General features: G+C 40.0%; 1 protein-coding gene across 1 annotated transcript in view; it reads left to right on the top strand.

Annotated features, from left to right (window-relative positions):
• The window catches only part of mmp28 (matrix metallopeptidase 28), a 100,697-nt gene that overhangs the window by 11,980 nt on the left and 66,166 nt on the right, over window positions 1-22,551 (top strand). Inside the window, exons 2-3 of the mRNA XM_028807031.2 lie at window positions 13,486-13,565; window positions 14,749-14,936. Coding sequence (XP_028662864.2) covers window positions 13,486-13,565; window positions 14,749-14,936 — 268 coding nt within the window. The remainder of the gene's footprint in view (window positions 1-13,485; window positions 13,566-14,748; window positions 14,937-22,551) is intronic.

The following is a 22,551-nucleotide window of genomic DNA, read 5'->3' on the forward strand; positions in this document are numbered from 1 at the left end:
TAATTTTATTTTAAGTGTAGGTAAGATTCAAACAGATTTATATGACGGCTTTCATTATCCACACCAACCTCTGCATTTATGTTATGGTCTAACTAGAACTCCATTTCTGGCTCAGATGTTTTTTTTCTTTTTGTTGTAAGCAGGAGTTCCATGGAAAAAAAGGGTGTGAGACCCCCAAACGGAGCCACAAAGCAGGCCAGGACCTGTACAGATATAGTAATCCCTCGCTATATCGCGCTTCGCCTTTTGCAGTTTCACTCCATCGCAGATTTTATATGTAAGCATATTTAAATATATATCGCAGATTTTTTGCTGGTTCGGGGATTTCTGCGGACAATGGGTCTTTTAATTTCTGGTACATGCTTCCTCAGTTGGTTTGCCCAGTTGATTTCATACAAGGGACGCTATTGGCAGATGGCTGGGAAGCTACCCAACTGACTTTTCTCTCTCTCTTGCGCTGACTTTCTCTGATCCTGACGTAGTGGGATTGAGCAGGGGGGCTGTTCGCACACCTAGACGATACGGACACTCGTCTAAAAATGCTGAAAGATTATCTTCACGTTGCTACCTTCTGTGCAGCTGCTTCCTGAAGCGACATGCTGCACGGTGCTTCGCATACTTAAAAGCTCGAAGGGCACGTATTGATTTTTGATTGAAAAACAAACTCTGTCTCTCTCTCTCTCTCTTTCTCTGCTCCTGACGGAGGGGGTGTGAGCTGCCGCCTTCAACAGCTTTGTGCCGCGGTGCTTCACATACTTAAAAGCCAAACAGCCCTATTGATTTGTTTGCTTTTCTCTATCTCTCTGACAGTCACTGCTCCTGATGCGCACTCCTTTGAAGAGGAAGATATGTTTGCATTCTTTTAATTGTGAGACGGAACTGTCATCTCTGTCTTGTCATAGAGCACAGTTTAAACTTTTGAAAAAGAGACAAATGTTTATTTGCAGTGTTTGAATAACGTCCCTGTCTCTCTACAACCTCCTGTGTTTCTGAGCAAATCTGTGACCCAAGCATGACAATATAAAAATAACCATATAAACATATGGTTTCTACTTCGCGGATTTTCTTATTTCGCGGGTGGCTCTGGAACGCAACCCCCCGCGATGGAGGAGGGATTACTGTATAGCAGGGGTACTCAAAGTTTTTGAATGCCGGTCCACATTCAGTTTGCCACCAACCATCGGGGTCCGCTATAGCCAGGTTTACCGTGTAGGTCTGTAGGACTGTAGGTGTAGGTCTGTAGGAGGCTAGTAATAGATTCAACGCAAATGATAAAATTTTTACAGAAGACCAAGACATGCACAAAACATGGAAAACAATTCAAAAAAGTCACATGACTACTTGCAATTAACACACCAATTACAACAGTTGGTACGTAAATGATTGTCACTCAGTGTGAAGTGTGAAACTGTTGTTTCGATTTCATAATGGCAGCATAGTTCGGTGAGTAACCAGTCAGTGCAATTCTTATTGCATTCCTGAGGTTCTGGTCGGTAAATACACTTCGATGTTTCGTCTTGATAGTGTTCATAGTGGAGAACGCACACTCACAAGAATATGTTGAACCAAACATAGTGAGCACGGAAATCGCCAGTTTCTTTGCAGCAGGATACTAAGAATCTGGAACAAACTTTGACCAAAAAATTGTTATGCCGACTTCATTCAATTTAGCTTTCAAAACGTGAGAAGCTTGCAAATCAGCTGCTTCCATTTGCAACAGTGATGGGTTTGAGTCCATTCACCGTCAGGCTGGACAATGAAAGGATCAGCAACAAGCAAAAACACAGGCTTCAGTTTTCTGAAATCCTTAAAACGTTCATCAAACTTGACCTTCAAATGATGTAGAAATGTGGAAATCAACTGAAAACATGCCTGTTGATCAGCTGTCATGCAGCTCTTCAGGTTTGGGAAATGCAGCATCTTGCCACCTTCCAAGTCATTGATGAAAATGCTCAGTTTTGTTTCAAAGGCACAACATTTTTCTTGCAATTCGACAACGGTTTTGTCTGCACCCTGAAGTGACAAATTCAGTGTATTTATATGTCCCATAATATCAACAAGAAATGCCAGCAGTGCGACCTTGTCACTGTCTTGAATAAATGTTAAAAATTCTGCAGCTTCTTTGTATTCAAGGACTGCAGGAAGTCAGCTACATCTTCACGGAGATTCCAGAACCTTTCCAACACACGGCCCTTGCTTAACCATCTGACGTCATTGTGAAGCAGCAAATCTCCAAATTCTGCAGACATCTCTTCAAGAAAAGAACAAAACAGACGATGCTGCAGAGACGAATTACATCGTAAAAAAATCACTAATTTCACAAGAGTAGACATCACTTCCGCCAGTTCGTCACAAAGTTTTGAACAGAGGGCAGACTGATGAATGATGCAGTGATAAGCAACAAGGTTGGGCTGAAGTGCCTTCATATGAGTGACAAGTCCTCTATCTTTACCAGTCATTGCTGGTGCCCCGTCTGTTGTAAGGGAAACCATTTTTGTTACATCCAATCCAGCTGCGTGCATAAACTGCGATAATGCTGAAAACACGTCCTCACCGCGGGTCTGTTTTGCTAGCGGTAGTAATGTCAGAAACTCTTCAACAAAATTATGGCCATCAAAAAATCTTGTGAACATACAGAGTTGAGACATGTCAGTTTTATCATTGGATTCATCGCAAGAGAGCGATGCCAAACGCGAGAGCAAACAATTTAGCCTGTTTAAGATCTGATATTAACTGACCACCGCCCACATGTGAATTTCCCATTGGGATTAATAAAGTATCTATCTATCTATCTATCTATCTATCTATCTATCTATCTATCTATCTATCTATCTATCTATCTATCTATCTATCTATCTATCTATCTATCTATCGTCAGAAAGGTCATCTGCACGACGACTAGCAGTACTGTCTGATAATGGTATCTGCTGAATCAGTTCTACACACTTTTTGTCGCTAAACAGAACCGAAGAAGCAGACATCATGCATTCTTTAACAACCTCTGCATCAGTAAATGCTTTCTTATGTCTGCCAAGAACCCAAACAATGCGTAGCGAAGCTTCTGTAACATTTGATTGTGTGGTGGTCGCTTTCGTCATCAGCGATGAACTCGCTACCAACGACGACTTAAGGGCGTCGATCTTATGCGAACGGAGCTCTGACTTTGGTGGATAATTCGCATTGTAAAAAAGACCAAAAAATGCCAGATGACCAAACGCAAATTTTATATGCCAAACAGTTTTCAAAAATGCCAGATTTCAGTTATTTGGCATAAAAAATACCAGTTGGCAACCCTGCTACAGAGTAAATAATAAAACAACAATAATTTAGGTGCTTTTATATTCGGACTTTTGACTTACGCAGAAGACAGTCGCGGTCCGGATTGTGGACCGCGGTCCGCCGTTTGAGTACCCCTACTGTATAGCTTCACCCCAAGGTAGCCAGTCCCCAACTGTTACCTGTTCAAAATACAAAGAAAATCCCAAAATATATCAAAACGCTTAACAACATTATGAAAAAAACCCAAACAATGATATTTATGATAGAAGGATTCATTTACAAATACAGAAAAATATGGCAATTGGGTTCAAAAAGAGCAATGATATTTGTCTAAGGGCAGTCAAAGGCAAACAAGTCCCATAACGTAATCTAAAAGAGCAGAATTCAATAACACAAGCAAAGATATCCAGAAACCAGAAATGGCAACTGAAGAGCAGTACTTACAACGACTCGCAAACAACCTCAGTGATCCACTGCTGACCCAATCTAAAGGCAGAGGGAGGAGCCAGCAGCTGTGATGTCAGGATGGCCCCTCTTCCAGAGGGGCTCCATCAACAATGTACCGGGAATGGAGTCACATTTGAACACATAGTACACAAAACATCAATACTAAAGCAAACAGAAATTACTTTAAAAATATGAAAAATAAGCTTTCAAAATTAACAAAAAGAAGGATGAAACAGGAAGTACACAAGTACAGGCTGTAACAAGCACTTTTATTTCTTCATCTTGATGGTTTTTGTGATTGATCATGCTATTATAATTATTGTTTTGTTTGTTTATTTAATATTATTTTGTTATCATTATATTTAGTAGCTGTGCTCTTTTTTTATGGTACAACCAGGATTGTTGCCCTGGCTCAAGATTATTTTTTGTGTATTTAGTCTTTTTAAATACAATTTTATATATTGTGTTATTAATTCTATTTTTGGTTTTGTTCTTTCTGTGTTTTATTAATTTAATATTGTGTTATTTATTAATTACTGTGCAACATTTGTATTGTTATCATTAAATGTATTTTGTTCTTTTCAACTGCCCTGTCTCCTGTATGTCGAGCTCAAGGAGGCGGGGCCACCTGATTATGCAGTGGGGGCAGCTCCAGCAATATAAATGAAGACGCTGCTGTTCTCATAGAAGATTTGGCTCTGCTAGTTTTGGATTCTGGTTTTTTAAATTTATAATTCTTGTTTCAATATACTGGTCCTTGACCTCTGCCTCATGTTAAAGGTTCTGAATTTGGATTCTTATTTGGCTTTGTTTGCTGTTTCTGAAACACCTAATTTGTTTCCTTTTTTGTTCAATCCATTATTTAATACCTTCAATAAATCTTTAAAGGATGAAAGAAACTTTGCTTAGTTTTTCTAGGACAGCAGTTTTCTCAGTTTTCCTCTTCAATTGTGAAAATTGTGATAATATAGCTTTTCTAGAGCCGGCTCAAGCTAGGGCTAGGGGCCAGGCTATTGTGGAGTTTTTACCTTTTGGTTCAAACCATTATGGGAGTGCAAGTCTAACTTTCATTTCTGAAGATTTTGCTCATTTTGGGCTTTGTGATTAGGCAGAGATGCACAACAATGTACAGTTTACTAATTAATTAAACACTAGTTAATTAATATGTGTCTCAATGACCGGATCTGAACAATGTCTCTGTGATTTACGGCCAGACTGTCAACTGCAGTAACAGTCTTTCATTTATCATAATTATTTGTTTTGCTGTTTTTATAGATCAGAGTTCACTTATAGAAAGAAAATTGGACAAGGTGTTGTTGTTTTTGATGTCTAATATGAGCTTCCGCTGCAGTGGCATTTTTGGCAGTAAAATTCTGGAGGGGCCACTTGGAGTTGGGAGATAGATGTTGTCAGAAGGGGTGAAGCCATCATGAGCAGTCGCGTAGAAGGTGTGTGTGTATGTGTGTGTGTGTGCGCATGTGTGTGCATGAGTGATTAAGAGAGACAGAAGAGAGATGATCAAACACTTATGAAACCAAACTTAAGATAACTGCACATCTGTTTGAACTCATTGGCATGGATGCATGGCAGCTGGATGGATCCTAGCTTGGATGAATTGATGGAGTTGGAGAAATTGGCCGAAGACTTTATTGCTTCTGACCACAAGTGAGTGGTGTGAAACAGAGCTGGCAGAATGAATTTACAGGTAGGGGAAATGGCAAAAAAAGATCAGTGGAGCTGCCTGGAAGGAACTGTGGAGGGCTTCCAAGAAAGGGGATGGCCCCCAATATACTTCATATGAGGGAGTGAGAGAAGACACTGAGTATTAGGCTATCAATAATCCCATAAAATATTATACAAAATGAAGATCTATTAATATAGTATATGATAAAATAATGTTTTACAACCACCACGGGACAATATGAAAATATCTCAACATTAAATAGTCAATACCAAAAACAGAAACTCAAACTAAATTTTTATAAATATCCAATTTTTCTTCAATGGGCAATGTATTAAATCTTATTATACATCATTAAATGATGTGATTCATGATCATGATTAAGACTACTTCATAATTGCAAGATGTCCACGTCAGGGCCAAGGGAAGGCAGTGCTCTGTTTCATAAAAAAGGCATACATGTCTATTACGTTTTGATTTTTCACTGAGAATGTAATTTCTTTTCTTGGTTTCCTTGCCCAATACAGTCATCTAACAATAGCTGTCCATAAAATAATTAGAGTTCCCTGCATTCGATCAAGAGTCCAGACCTCCACAGAGACATCATGCACTCCAATTAAACAAAGGGCTTTTGTTAAAAAAATATGCAAATTAAAAAAAATGTTATCTTGACTGTAGCAAACATGTACAGATTGTTGCTGCCAGGAATGAAGCATGGGTGTTTGCTAACCTGTGAATTAGGAGCCACAGAATGGAGGTGTGTGCTGGAAAATGAACTTGACTTTTGAATCTAATGATCATAGTAGATTGAAGTTCTAGATGGACAATAATGTTTTTTAAAATGAAATTATTTTGCACTGATATGCTGTTTACACCAGGAGTTAAGAAGAGAGAGAAGAAACCTCAGTGTCCCCAGTCTGAACTTGAATAACAAATCTGTTGAGTGCTCATAGAAGTGCAGACTTCGTCAATGGCTGGCACTCACCAAATTCACTCATTTGCATGCTTGTTCTTCTAAAGTCACTATTTCTTATTTTTGGTTTCTAAGGGCTGAATGGGATTGAGATTGGTTGGGTGAGTTTTCTCTAATTTAAATTATAAGATTAGATTAGGTCACATTGCATAAACTTTATTACTCCTGGGGGGGAATTTAGGATTTTACTTAACAAAGTTGATGGCATTGATTTCCTTTGAGCATTCTGTACAATTCAACAACTTTGCCAAGAACCATCAGGCTTTTGTGAATTCAGAACGTGTCCAGAGACCTTCACTTTTTACACCTTTTGTTATGTTGCAGCCTTATACTAAAATCAGTTAAATTAATTTTCTCATCAGGCAATTTTAGATTTAAAAAGAAACTGAAATATGACCTTGGCACAGGAATTCAGACCCTTTACTCAGTCCTCCGCCATTACAGCCTGGAGTCTTCTTGGGTTTGACACGACAAGCTTTGCATGCTTGGATTTGGAGATTTTATGCTGTTCTTCTCTGCAGATTATCTTGTCAGGATGGATGGAGACCATCAGGGAACAGCTATTTTCAGGTCTCTCCAGGAATGTTCAATGGGTTCAGGTCTGGCCTCAGCCTGGGCATATCAAGGACATACCCAAAGTTGTCCCTAAACTGCTACTGTTTTGTCTTTGCATTGCGCTTAGGGTCATTGAACATTTGGCCCAGTCTGAGGTTCAGTTAGGCCAGCTCCAGAACAAGTTTTCATTAAGGATATCTTTGCACTTTGCTCCTTTCAGCTTTCCCTCAACCAAGTCTACTCTTCCAGCCCCTTCTACTAAAAACAAACCCAAAAAACATAATGCTTAAATCAACATCTTTCACCATTGGAATGGTATTACGCAGGTGATGAGCAGTGCTTGGTTTTCTACAAACATGAAGCTTAGAATTTGGACCAAACAGCTCAATTTTGGTTTCATCATACCAAATAATCTTCTTTCTCATAGTCTGAGGTGCCTTTTTTTTGCAAACTGCAGATGGACTTTCATGTGTTGTCTGGCCTCCCTGCCATAAAGCCCAGTTTAGTGGATTGTTGCAATGATGGTTGTCCTTTTAGAAGTTTCTCCTATCTCTCACACAGTTCTCTGGAGCTCAGCCAGAGTGACCATCATGTCACCATAGTCACTTCTCCCCTAATTGCTCTTTAGAAGGAGTCATGATTGTTCCAGACTCTTTCATTTAAGAATTATGGAGGCCACTGTGCTCTTGGGAACATTCAATGATGCAGGAATTTTTGTAGCCTTCCTCAGGTCTGTGCTTTGACACAATCCTGGCTCTGAGTGCTGTAGGCAGTCCTTTGACCTCATGGATTGGTTTTTGCTCTGAAACACATTGTCAACTGTGGGACTTTCCATTGACAGGCTTGTGCCTTTTCTAATCAATTGAATTGGTCACAGGTGGACTCCAAACATCTCAATGATGATTAATAGAAGGGGATGCACCTGAGCGGTAATTTCAAGTGTCATAGGAAAGAATGGGAATACTTACCTCAGTGTGATAATTCAGTTTTTTATTTTAAGAAATTTGCAAAAAATTCTATTCCTGTTTTCACTTTATCATCCTGGAGTATTAAGTCAGTCAGTCAGTCAGTCAGTCATTATACGTGTTGCTTTATAAAGGGAACTTTAATTTAAACTATTTTAGCATAAAGCTGTAACATAGCAAAATGTGGAAAAAGTGATGAGGTCTGAATACCTCCTGAATGTGATGTATGTATAAAACTGAGTAAGCAGAAACCCCAAAGTGAAGCAAATTGGCTTCGAACAAGTGAACAAAACACTAAAGTGGAGTATGTATACAAAAAATGATTTTATGTACTGGAAAATGGCAATTCCCTAATACGTATATACTTGTGTTTGTGTTCTCCCGCGGATAAGTCGGGGCTTGATTTTGCTGTATAATTTCCGGTATTTTATAATGTCGGTCGTATAAGTGGAACGTGGAAAACTCACGCTATTGGTCCTAGAGATTATGATATGCTATGCCTACCTGAGAGAGTAACCACGGAGCACACTGCCTTTTTTTTTTATGTATTGTGCGTACGTGACCACACGGTAATACCCAAACTATTCTGAAGCAACGTTTGCACTGTTTTGTGTTTTTTGTATCTCACACCCTCATACACCTTTATCATAAGAGCATCTACGATGGAGCGTTTGATCAGAAGAAAATATGAAGCTGGTTTTAAATTAAAAGTCGTTGAAGTGTGGAAAGAAATTGGTAACTGCGCTGCTGCAACAAACTTCGACGTGTCTGAGAAACTGATGTGAGACTGAAGGAGGCAAGAGCATGTAAAAAAAAAAAATTAAGTGTCGCATTTTTGAATGAGCATATAAGTCGTGGTTTGATTTTATGACCGATTTTTCGGGTTTCAAGACCCAACTTATACGCGAGTATATACGGTAAGTCAAAGTGGGCCTGACGTTACACTTTGAAGAAAATAAGCAAGACAAGGGGATTGAGCCCACCAGGCCTGTCCCATCTCGACCAGTTCAGTCCTGTTCTGCTAACCTTCAGCTTCATAGTCAAAAATATGTAATACAATAAATGGTTAAAACAATGATTTTTAAATAAATAAGTGAGAGTCAACTTAGCAGCCAATCTCAATTCATTGTTTCACTGTGTTTGTGAATAATTGTGCTGCTGTCACAAGTCACAATGGCAGAGAAGAGCATATTTGCATAAAGTTAGTATATTTGCATGAGGGACGCCCCTTTTACAGCATCATTCCTGATGACTTCCCACACCTTTGCACTGTGACAGGCAAAAACTTAAAGATAAACTCATTCTTCTGTGTGCTGAAGGTTATTTTGTGGTTATGGAGGCTGATTTATGGTGTTTTTTATATAATCTAGTAAGTATGGAGTATGTGTGGAGTATTGAGACCAGGTTTCCCATCCTGGGTCCTTCCAGCATGGAGTTTGCATGTTCTCCCTGTGTCTGCGTTGTTTCCTCTGGGTGCTCCAGTTCCCTCTCACAGTCCGAAGATATGCGGGTTAGGTGAACTGGCGATCCTAAATTGGCCCATGTGTGTGGTTGGAATTAATGTGTCTGTTTTCACCATGAGATGGCCTGGCACCCTGTTCGGGTTTTATTTCTGCCTGGTGCCCTATGCTAGCTGGGATGGGCTCCAGCAGACCCCCAACACCCTGTTCAGGACAAAGTGGGTTAGAGCAGGGGTGGGCAGATTCAGTCCTGGAGGGCCGCAGTGGCTGCAGGTTTTTGCTCCAACCCAATTGCTTAATAAGAAGCCCTTATTGCTCAAGTAACACTTCAGCTTCACTTTAGTTGTCTCGCTTGTTAAGATTTTGAACCCTTATTGCTTATTTTAGTCTTAAACAGCTGTATTCTTGGTTTTTAATTGCTCCTAATTAGCAATAACATGCAAATGACAAAAGAGACCAGCATTTCTCCATTTAGCTTGTTTTCATTTACACCTGTGTGCATTTATCATGCACTATTTGGTTTAATTAAATACTTGGAAGGAAAGTAAAGAGAAAAAAGTGAAGTTCTGAGAATTACTCGTCTGTTTTAGACTTCAAATCATTTGGATGATATCCTTAGAAAGGAACATAAATCTAGGATATGAGAATGACCTGACATGGCAGAGTTAAAGCACTAGCAAGCCATGCAATTAAATAATTGACAAGGATTGGTTTTTAATTAAGCAACTGGGTTGGAACAAAAACCTGCAACCACTGCGGCCCTCCAGGACTGAATCTGCCCACCCCTGGGTTAGAGCATGACTGACTGGTGAACTTCTAGCATCACAAAAGCAACTGTTCCTGTTCCAGTAGGTAACATGAAATCGTTTTACTAAACATTGATATTGTAGCAGTGGATAAAAATGAATGTCTGATGGCAACATGATTGGTAGCTCAGTTGCTAGTCATTTACCTGTTAGGTTACAGATAAATGTTGTTTTTTGTTTTTACTAAATCTTTTAACTAAAATTGTTTTGGTAAATTTACAGTAAATTACTGGCTATTAAATTACAGTATTATTAAAGTTAACATGTAAAAATTCTGGTAATACCTCAAATTCAGCAGCAGTGTGTTGCACATTAGTTGTGTGGCCCAGTTTACTGTGAAGTCACCATATAGTATTGTATTTTTGCTGTAATATACAGTAATGTGATACTATAACATACTGTGATAGTAATGTTAGTGTAATACATCACACCAGCATAATGTCAGATAATGGGTTGCTAGGGTCGTCATGAAGACTCGTTAATAAATTACAAAGCAGCACAGAAGGTGCACATTTGATCAACAAGGATGGTTCAATTCTTTTGATTTCCATACCAGAGTTTCGACTCACAGCACTATTTTCTTAAGTTAATTTTGGACTTTTGCAAATTAATAAAATTTTGGCGAATGATTCTTTGCAGTTCTTGTCCAACTATAATAATGTTAAGCCCAAGGCCATCTTAACAACATTATCAGCCCCCAGGCAAAGCAGTGCACTGGGGTCCCTACCTACACAACCATTCAGCAAGTCACAACATACATAAATTAGCATGGGGCCCCTGAGCAACTGCCCAGCGTGTCCATGCATTAAGACTTTCCTGCTTACCCCCGTCTTGAAAAACAATTTGATACTCATATGAAAGGCTTCCTTCTGTTTTCAATTTTATTTTCAGGATTTGGGAAAGACTTCCTTTACTTTTTGATTTTATTCACAAAGTTAATGCCGACCTCCTAGTTAGCTGCTTCAGCCATCATAGCTGTTGCTCTTAAACACTTGTGGCCAGCAGATTACCCACATAGGTCAGTTTAGGGTTAAAGAAAGGGCGGTGGACATCCGCCGTGTTCTTGTAACTGTCATAACACACACGAGTGTCTGCAGTCCTACTTTGATGGTTCCTTGTGTCTTCTTCAATGTGCACAGGTCATCCGCCTGAAGCTCAGAATGTTCTGGCTTGGACCATCTAGAAAAAGCTTGGGTTGCTGCTGGAAGAAGTGTTTGTGAGGTCGGTGAGGGTGCTTACTTACCCTGTGGTCTGAATGTGGATCGCAATGCCCCAGTGCAGTGATGGGGACACTGTGCTGTAAAAATGGTGCCGTCTTTCAAATGAGATGTAAAACTGAGGTTCTGATTCTCTGTGGTCATAAAGGATCCCTGGGCATCATTTGTAAAGTGTAGGTTCTAGCCTGATGTCCTGGCTAAATTGCCCATCACAGCCTAGTCATTCAGGCCCCCTAATCATCCCCTGTCTCTAACTGGCTAACCATCTCACCACCTACTAGCTAATATGTGGTGAGCGTACTGGCACAGAAATGGCTGCTGGTGGATAATAATAATAATAATAACATTTATTTGTATAGCACATTTTCATACAAAAAAGTAGCTCAAAGTGCTTTACATAATGAAGAACAGTAAAAAGAAAAAAAATATAACAACATAAGAAATTAAAATAAGACAATATTAGTTAACATAAAAAAAAGAGTAAGGTCCAATGGTCAGGGTGGACAGAAAAAAACAAAAAAAAATTCCAGACGGCTGGAGAAAAAAATTAAATCTGCAGGGGTTCCAGGCCACGAGACCACCCAGTCCCCTCTGGGCATTCTACCTAACATAAATGAAATAGTCCTCTTGTGTCTAGGGTTCTCACAGAAGGACTTGATGATGATGGTCATGCAGACTTCTGGCTTTTAATTCTTCACTGTTGGAACATCACGGTGCTTTGAGTAGATGTTTCGCCACCACCAAAAGGACACCGGAAAAAGAAACAGAAGAGAGAATAGGGGTTAATACAGAGTTTAGAGCTACCATGGATAGTTATTATAATAAATTGGATATACAGAGTATCAGGATTAAATTACAGTGAAATTATGAGAAGGCCATGTTAAAATAATGTGTTTTCAGCCGTTTTTTTAAATTGCTCCACTGTATTAGCCTGGCGAATTCCTATTGGTAGGCTATTCCAGATTTTAGGTGCTATTCTTTTAAGTTTTGCTCTCGGAATTCTGAGGAGACACTCATTTGAGGATCTGAGATTACAATTTGGAATATAAGATGTCAGACATTCCGATATAAAAGATGGGGCGAGATTATTTAAGGCTTTATAAACCATAAGTAGAATTTTAAAGTCAATCCTGAATGACACAGGTAACCAGTGTAGTGACATCAAAACTGGAGAGATGTGCTCGGATTTTCTTTTCCTTGTTAGGATTCTAGCAGCTGCATTTTGCACTAGTTGCAACCGATTTGCTACACATTAGTGGTTGAAGTGGTTCCCCACTCACTACACTGAGCTGCAAGTAGTGAGGAAAGCGCTATATAAATGTAAAGACATTATTATTATTATTATTATTATTATTATTATTATTATTATTGTGTGTCCCAACCAGGCCACCATAACTGAGAGTGCAGAGTTTCTATTTGTGATGCCATTCAGACTCGGCGTGTGGCCCCAGCTAAGTGAGCAGAATCCAAGGAGGGATCCTCTAACCTGGATCACAAGGCACACTCCATCTTGTGTGCCAGTTGTCAATGGAGGTCTGCCGCAGTGAAATCCAACCCTTGTGAGTAGTCCAACTGCAGAAAACCACCGTTGGGACTAGTTGGAAAAGCAAACTCTCCCAAACTTCTGCATTATAACAAAATACCACACAATGAAATCCATCCATCCATCCATCCATTTTCCAACCCGCTGAATCCGAACACAGGGTCACGGAGGTCTGCTGGAGCCAATCCCAGCCAACACTGGGCACAAGGCAGGAACCAATCCTGGGCAGGGTGCCAACCCACCACAGCTCAATAAAATCACAAATTAAAATAAAAGCAACAGAAGAACTGAACACAAGACAGCGTGGCTAGAATTGTCTTTAGACTTTTCCTGCTCACGTAGTTTGAATGTTTTAACATAAGAATGAAAATGAAGTACTCCAAACCTGGAATTAAAAAAACAAAACATGCAAATTGTGTTTCAGATTTAGAGCTTGTTGTCTTTTTTTGAAAGCATGTAATGGATTTTATGGTTTTAGTTGGTTTTTAGCAGGCCAGTTTACAAACCTTGCATCTTCCTAAGATAACAGTATTCTTTTATTTGTTTATTTTTTTTGTAGGGATTTCTTGAAAAATATGGGTATCTGGAACACGAGAAGACATTGAGCCATGACCCGCCTGAAATTAGAGATGCCGTTAGGTAATTGTCCTTTGGGAGCCTGGTGGGATGTGCAGGGGGCTGTTCACATACAGTGGTGGGCTATCTCTTGGATTTTCAATACATTAGTAAAGAGAAACTTTTCAATGACTCAGTGCTGTCTGGTAGAAGACTAAACATCAGTCTGAATCGAATGTTCTGAAAGTTTCAGAATTGAAAGTGTGAAAAAAGAGCAAGCTGCTGGGGAGCCAGCAAGTGCCACATCTCTACCATCATGGCCCATGTTTTGTATCCGTGTTATCATAGCAGTACTGTGGTTCAATGCAGGACCACCCAACCATCTGTCCAACAAGTGAGTCTGTGAGTAGGGGTGGAAAGCAATTATTGTAGAGAATAGAAGAACATGTACACTAACTCTACATAGATGCCAACCATTATTGTGAAGTGGAATTGGCATGCAGTGTACAATGAGGCCGTTCCATAAATGCCATCTTTTACACTGAAAAGTAAAAACAGTTACAGTATAAAAGTAACTTTATTGATTTGCCTAATTGCACCAAAACATAACCCTGATCTTCTGAGGTGAGAACCTGCAGGTTACATCTGGCTCTTCTGCATTTCTGTTATGTTTTAGACTGCATGTTGAGGTACACAAGTCTCTTAGCTTCTGACTGAATGGGACACAATGGTGACAACATCAAACAATGTGTAAAATATTTATGGAAAAAAAGAAAAATTTTCTCCTGTAGCCCGTGTTGCATATTCCACATGCCAGTCATCTATTCATATGTTCAAAATGTGCAAAATGCATACATTTGTTGCTAAAATATTATTGATGCTTACTTCTGTAAAAAAAACTGAAAAGACACTTTCCCATAATACTGTGGTTTTGAACTGAAGACCGGATTCTTCACCAATGAATGAGGGGGAGTGGCGGATCTTCATTTTTTTTTTTTTCATGGTTGTTTTTCACCTCATTTGTTGTTGTCCAGCACTTATTGCTGTTAGGTCCCGTTCAATCAGAATCTTTGTCAGGTGCTTTCTCCATGAAAACATGAGATTTATTTTTTTTTTAGCCACCACTACAACATAACATTTAAAAAATATCGGAGTATACCTTTAAAACCTTGTGTCCAATTCCTAATTTTGTCAGCATTAAAAGCAAAGAACCAAAAAAAAAAACCTATCACAATCTAAAATGTCCTTTTTTTCTGTTCTTTGGTAGGGAATTTCAGTGGCTGTCCCATTTGCCCACCACTGGCTCACTGGACATGACCACTGTACACCAAATGTCTGAGCCAAGGTGCGGAGTAACCGACAGAAAGAGCCATAAGGCCTGGCAGGACAGAATCAGGAGGCTCTTCTTGGGAGGTCAACATGGACTTCAGCGGACTAAGAGATACACCAATCAAGGTTTGTATGAAACTGCTTCAAAAATGGAACAGCAATCACACTGATAAATCATGAAAGAGAAATTTGTGTGTTTTAATTAAGTAGGATATAAGGGTCATCAACATTAATATGAAAGCAGATATAAAAAAAAACATTGAAGGCTAGAGTGATGTTCCTAAACTGTTAGGTGCACAGACTCTTTGCCCTTCTCAGTCTGTGTGGTCATACAATTGAAATGAGCTTGCAGGGGGTGACAGCTGACTCTCATAGACTGGTAAACATAAATTGCACATATGAGTGTCTGTACCCTGGTAACCTGCTGGCTATCAATTCAGAGTGGTCCTGCCTTGACGGCTATGCTCATAACATCCCTACCCATTCTGAGTTATTGTCTAGTCGTCCATTTTTAATTACGGGATATGCAGCTCATAGCCAGTTGTAGCAGCATGGTGTTGAAGGCAGGAGTTGTATTCATTCATTTCAGATTTACTCTGTTTATCTAACCTGAACATCTTTACAAAGAAGCTAGAGTAGGTGTTCAAAACCTGGGCAGGCATGGAGAGAACACACAAACGTGTGATAAATAATTGGAACTGAGGTCTTTGGAGTTGTGAGGCAGCTAGCTGTGCCTCTTCCTAAAGTGAGACTTTGCTTCGTAGTGAGGCATCCCAACACACTTCATTTTGTACTTTTATTTGTAACAAACACCAATCGAAGGTCTTTGCACTTTGTCTAAGAGTGTTTGTGTTAAGTGGGATGAGCTCCCGAGGGGGGTGATCATTATTGTTGTCCTCATGTTGTACATTTGTATCAATGTATGAGCTGCAGCCACCATTATGGCAATAAATAATTGACTTTGCTTTCCGTTACTTATTCCTATGTCGGGGAGATTGTGCAGCTGGCTCAGGACCACACGGTGAGTCACATATGGATGCCGAGTCTGCAGCCTTGTGTGGTTCAAAAGCGCAGCTGCCAGTGTGGTGGGAAGAGCAGTTGTCTGAACACAAGCTACTTTGAATTGAGCCAATCTAGGAGGCTTTTCCTTGTATTAAATGTTAGCTTTGACCTGGGTCTTTGTAGGGAGTGCACTCTTCTTAGTACACTTTGGCTGGCCACGGGTGAACATTCCTAACTGGAAACAGAAGCCATATGCAGTTTCAGGTGTTTATGTCTTCCTTGACGCACTTCTATAAAGGTATGCAGCCTGTTGAATGTCTCACTAAGACATTTATCGGTTTATTTATTATCACACCGGTTCAACATTCCTGTTTGGTTTAGTTTGAGTTGTAGGATTTTCCTTCTTTTCCTCCTTGAGTATTATTCTTTGTCCCTCTGGTGTTTCTGCACATCTTTTGTCAAGGAATGAGAGCCTTTATCTTATTAATAGCTTTAGCTTTTCTGTTAAGAATGCAGCCTGTGAGTTGTTTTTACAGGCATCACCAGTGTAATTTCCAAGGAATGTTCGCCCTCGCTCTCATGCTTCTCATCACAGTTTGACAGTTGCAACTTGTCCGTTCCACCCATTTTTAGTCAGCTTGGCTTGTTGTAGCCTGTGATGCAAGATTGATGTACTGTCATGAAAGACTGCCCTCCCAGCCTTGGAACACATCCACCTAGGATCAGTTCACACGTGCAGGAATTGGCAACAAAATACCCAGAGTTCTTCCTCAGGACATGCCATTAAGGTCTGAAGGTGGGGTATCTTCATATTTCTGTACACCTTCTGCCCCATGGATATTCCTGTAATGCATGTTAAAACATAGCACACTAGTACAGTGGCATTGACTCCTAGCCTGGTTATTGCATGTGTGGATTGATTGTCCATACCCTCAATCTTTCTCCTGGCCTGTATTTTCTTCCTGTATGGCTAATTGATGAGTCTAAATGGGTCCGATGTAAATGAGTGTGCCCTGTGATATTGCTGGGATTTGCTCCAGCACCTTAGCCCACTGTAACGGTGTTCCCTACCTGTATAATATATAATAGAACAGTATATACTGCATGTAAGACTGTGTGGTGTGGTAGGTAGGACACTGGGCTTTGAGCAGCAAAGCTGTGGGTTCAGTCATCTTCTCTAACTCACAGGAAGACCCTGCTTAAACTCCAGCTCTCAAAAATACAGGGTGAGTCAAAATTATGTTAACACCAATGGATTATTTTTATCTCAACCACACCTTTCCAGGTCGATGGATAGGTCGTGGTGGACCATTGCCATGGCCTCCACACTCCCCTGACTTGACACCCTGTGATTTCTGGTTATGGGGTATGGTGAAGGAGAGTGTGTATTGTAGGAACGTTCACGATATCAATGACTTGAAGGACAGAATACGGACTGTGGTATCATCATCTATTCCCTGCGAAATGTGTGTCCGGTACTGTTGCTCATTGTTTTTTGTTTGTTGAACATGATGGTGAAGAGGTTGAGACATTCCTGTAAATTATCTTGCACATATAAAGTATGTTTTGTGAATAAAGTGTTTCCACCATTCAAATGTTAATATAATTTGGACTTACCCTGTACATGCAAGCAGTTGTACCATGGATTTGTTCCCCTAAAGATGTTCAAATATGGTATAAAGGTACTCGTGTCATATTTGCATTTGTTCAATTTATATTGCATATAGTTATATCAAACAAGGGGTGCACAGCTGGTAAGAGGTTGCCAGGTGAAAGGAACCAACAGAGCAGAGCTTAGATTTGAATATTTAGGTGCACGGCCTGGAAGAGCAAAGGTCAGGGTCATAGAATAAGAATAAAAGACATGTGGCTGAGCATATAATGGGGTACCTGAACCTGCCTTTGGAACAAGAGACAGAGGCCAGGGAGGAAACATCAACAGCTCTTATGGTACCTTGATGTTGTTCCACCAGAGCAGACAGCTGGGAGTTTGCCTTGAACATTTAAGACCAAGTGAAGGTTCATAGGTGCTGGGGGCCACTAGAGGGATTTCTAACCTGGTGTCCTTGGAGCAGACAGATATGTGACCTAAACCCTGGAAATAGTTTAGGGGTTTGGCCAAAAACAACTCTATGATGGGGTTCAAAGCAGTCTCATAGCCGGGAGTCAGGAGGAGAACTGGGGTAATGACTGAAAGAAGAGATGCCAGGACCCAAGAGGAATGAAAGTCAAGTGGTATGTGGTGGTGCAGCGACATGGGTTCAAGACCCATGTAGTCAGGCACAGAAGGGCAGCAGAATATTGGTTAGTTTCAGTTTGTTTTTTATTTTTAAGTGCTTGGTTTTATGAATCCTTCTTTGTAGTTTATTATGTAATAAAAGTACCATTTCTAGCTCATTTGTAATGTCACACCTCCTCATATTTCTGTTAGGAATGTACTGAGACACAAGTACTGAAGTCAAGATTTAGGAATTTGGCCAAGAGCTGGAAAGCAGAGAATTCAAAACTAAGATAATTGTTTAAATCCCAAAACTAGAACACCATGCACCCTTTAACACCCTCTTAAATAGTTGTGCTGTGCAGACATCACAATGAACTACACAAATGACCAGCAACGTCTCTGTCAGCAATGAACAGGATGTCTGTGCCCAGGCTGACATGAACAAAATGGCAATGGCCACAAAAAAATAAAACAAACATAGCAATAATATAAATCATATGCAATACAGCATAAATGACAAGTGTTTAAACAGGAAAAAATAAATTCTGCTTAGCAAAAACCCCAAATTATGAAAATGATCATATATGTAGTATTTACCTTTACTCGAGATGAAGAATCAACAATATTGTATTGACATCCCACAAATAAAGGTATGTATGTGGGAACACAGCCCAATCCAAGATGGAACCATTTTACAGTATTCACTAAAACTTCAGAATATTTATCCATCCATTCAGCTTCTGAATCTGCTTAATCCAACATTTGAGCAGCTGAAGCCAATCTTGGCAGCACTGAGTGCAAAGCAGGAATCTGCTCTGGACTGGGAGTTAGCCTATCAAAAGCCATGCACATTTTGATTCACCAATCAACAGATCTACCATCAGGGCAGGACGGGGACAAACCCAGGAGCCTTTGATGGCAAGAGGGCCTTTTCACTTTGCACAATACCACTTGATGAAACTATCGAGTATCTGCATGCCAAAGTCACCAAGAGGGAACACCCCCTCCTCAAGAAAATGTCAATTGTGTCTGCATACCGAAATCTACACCCCCACCCACTTCATTAAATGATGCAGTGATCCACTGTCTGCATGTGGAGATCAACAGTGGAAACAACCGTGTTGTGTGAGACGACTGTGTGGGTGTCTGAGTGCTGACATGAATTGTTAAAGGTAAGATGAATTCTCTGTTAGGGAGTGCTATTTATTAAATCACCCAGGGGCCTGTGGGGGTCTTAATCTGGCCTTGCTGATCACCCTAACATACGTATCTTGGACATGGTAGACGCCAGAGTAGCCTATGAAACCAATAAGGATATGGGGACATTTCAAATTCCATACAGATAGAGAAGAGATGAAAGGTGAAGCCACTCTGCATTCAACATTTATTACTTTCATATAAATCTTTTCCAGCATGGCCCTGATACATTCATTCACAAGCATGTATGCCATTGTTTTTTCTTTTCGTAAAACTTATTGGTAGCAGCATATTCATCCAACCTTGTAGTTTCATATCCACTTTTTCCTGTTACCAGTTTATGCATGATATGTAACATGCTTAGGGATTCCAGGCCATTAAAACTTGGAGCTTTGCAAATGACCAGTTTGTCCATCATTTATTAAACTTATTTAATCCACTTCAGGGTCGCAGGGGGCTGGAGCCTATCCTGGTAGAGCGGGCAGAAGGCAGGAACCAAGCCTAACTGTAAGTCCATAATAAATGAAGAAGCAGCCTGCCAGCCTACTTGGGCCGGTTGAGGGTTATGTGGTCAGAAGGTGCCAAATATTGTATCTGTATGGTCACGTGCAGCTGCTTTCCAAACCATTTAGTGTGTTGATCAATACTTTTGGAAGAACTTTAAAGAGAGAATTGCAGTCTGGTAAATGAGAAAAGTCACATAACTGTCATCAAGAGCTCCAAAGTTGATCAGAGGCAGGCAGGTTCACATATTTGACAAGTGGTCGGAAAACTATAAGTAATTTGTGAATTTATATATAATGTGAATTTCCCCTTGGAATTAATAAAGTATCCTATCTATCTATCTATCTATCTATCTATCTATCTATCTATCTATCTATCTATCTATCTATCTATCTATCTATCTATCTATCTATCTATCTATCTATCTATCTATCTATCTATCTATCTATCTATCTATCTATCTATGTAATTGTATTTTCTGTTTGCAAGCATACAATGTAACCTGTCTAAAAGTAACAAACTAGCTGACGATTAATTGTATGTTTTTAGAGGTTACAACTGTTTGTCTCAAGGTTGTTTCTTTCTGTGTACGGGCCACCGACTATTGATCCAAGTACAGTCTTCACAGTGTGTGAGGTCCTTCTCCTCTACTAGGTATGACTTGCCATATCTCAAGGATTTCTGGAACGGTGATGCCTATTAATAAATCAACTTTTTAATCTATAAAAGGTAGTCGCAGATTCTCAAAATATGTCCAGTTCACCTTGTCCTCTGGCTGTGGAATATTTTCCCTGGTCACCTGAGTAGTGACCTGCATATAGATAGATAGACAGAAGTTTTTTGTCCCCAGGGGGATATTTTGCTTTTTTACAGAAACTCTTTAAATAAATAAATACATACATACATAAAAAAATAAATACATATATACTTAAATAAATAAATACATATTATGTTGTGAACATCCATCCATCCATCCATTTTCTAACCCGTTGAATCCGAACACAGGGTCACGGGGGTCTGCTGGAGCCAATCCCAGCCAACACAGGGCACAAGGCAGGAACCAATCCCGGGCAGGGTGCCAACACATACACCAGAATGACATAAAAAAAAAAAGTAAGAAAAGAAAACTTTTGTCTTGGCTGTCACAGTGAGGCATTATGCAGCCTCTGAACGTCCTCAGTGTTGGTGTGTCAGAGAGAGGATGTGCAGCATTGTTCATAATGGCACTTAGTTTTGTTTTAATTCTGTCCTTTGCTAAGACCTCCAGGGGGTCCAGAGCATGTCCTATAACTGATCTTGCCCTTTTAATTAGTTTGTTGATTTGGTGGGTCACTGTTGGAGAGATGTTACCAGCACAGCACACCACCGCTTAGAAAATCACACTGGCCATTACAGAGTTATAGAAGATGTGAAACATGTCACTTCCCACATTAAAGGAGTGCCTGCCCTCATATACTGTAGTTCCTGTGTGTCCTGAGACCAGTCCAATCTGTTGACCTCTATGTACTCATAGGAGTGCACGACCTCTCCATCCACTCCCTGAATACTGACCGGACACAGAGAATCTTTGGTGCTGTGAAAGTCAATAATCAGCTCCTTGGATTTGCTGATGTTAAGATCCAGACAATCCTCTTTGCACCAAGAAACAAACTTCTCCAACTGACTCCGGTACTCTGTCTCATCCTCCTTATCCATACACTATACAATATAGGCCTTTAGAAAATCAATGTATGTATTTTCATTGAGACTACAGAATCACAAATCTGATATAGTTAGCATTCTTGAATCAGTATTACAATTACTCATTGTTTTTAGGAGAACTTGAGCTCTTCCTCCATGAACTGTCATTGAAGATTTTCTGTACAAATTGTCACGATGTTATCAGGATCTTTAACGGCGTATGTTTCTACATACCTTTCACTCTTGTTAGATTTTATCTTAATAGGGATCACATACAATGTGTATTCTTCACCGGCCTCAGTGAATGCACAGATTACCTTCTCAGTTTCCTCTTTAGCACCATCCTCTTTGATGATATGCAGGATGTCCTGGTGCTGCAGAGAACAATCTGACACTTTACGGTTTTTACCAACATACCCCTGTCTGAGACGTTGAAAGCTGTAGTTGAGGGAGGTCTGACACGAGATCCAAAATAAATGTTGCAGTGCCAGCCAGGTCACTCCATTAAATAATGGAACAGGAAATGACAGTAATAGCGTACATTGGCACAAAAAGACAACAAAAAAACACTAGGTGGCGGTGCCTCTTTCGAGCAGTCAGGTCTGGGGTAGAGCTCCGTCATGCACTGAGTTTATAACCAAATGAGACACATTCTTCAATGAGTACCTCAAATTTATAGTCCTCCATCCAGAAGCAGTGATGTCATTTGCTTCCATTTTGGGAATAAAAAAAGACAATACCGTTAATGACAGCACCCCCTCTCATCCCGGGGTGGTATTGCTTACCTGGAGGAGCCTGGATGGTGACCCACTGACGCGCATGTGTGACAAAACATAAATCTTTAGGTTTCAAAAAGTGACTTTTGTGTTTGCGTGATAATTTTTTTATTTTACTGCATTCTGTGACAATGCGTTTGTCACTATAAAATACTCTCGTTTTTTTGGTCGTTTTGACTGGGGTGACTTGAGCCCCCCTTGCAGCAGTGTTGGTAATGCTAGTAGCTTCCTCTCTGGTCATTTTTCAGGGCAGATTTTTTCCCTTGTCAGCCTTTGTGTTTGTTCAACTTCTTGGTTAAGGATGCCCAATGATAATAACCTCTCGATTTAAAAACTCAACCAAATCAGCAAATCGCATTGA

Source organism: Erpetoichthys calabaricus, chromosome 8 (genome assembly GCF_900747795.2).
Source record: "Erpetoichthys calabaricus chromosome 8, fErpCal1.3, whole genome shotgun sequence".
NCBI classification, from domain to species: Eukaryota; Metazoa; Chordata; class Cladistia; order Polypteriformes; family Polypteridae; genus Erpetoichthys; species Erpetoichthys calabaricus.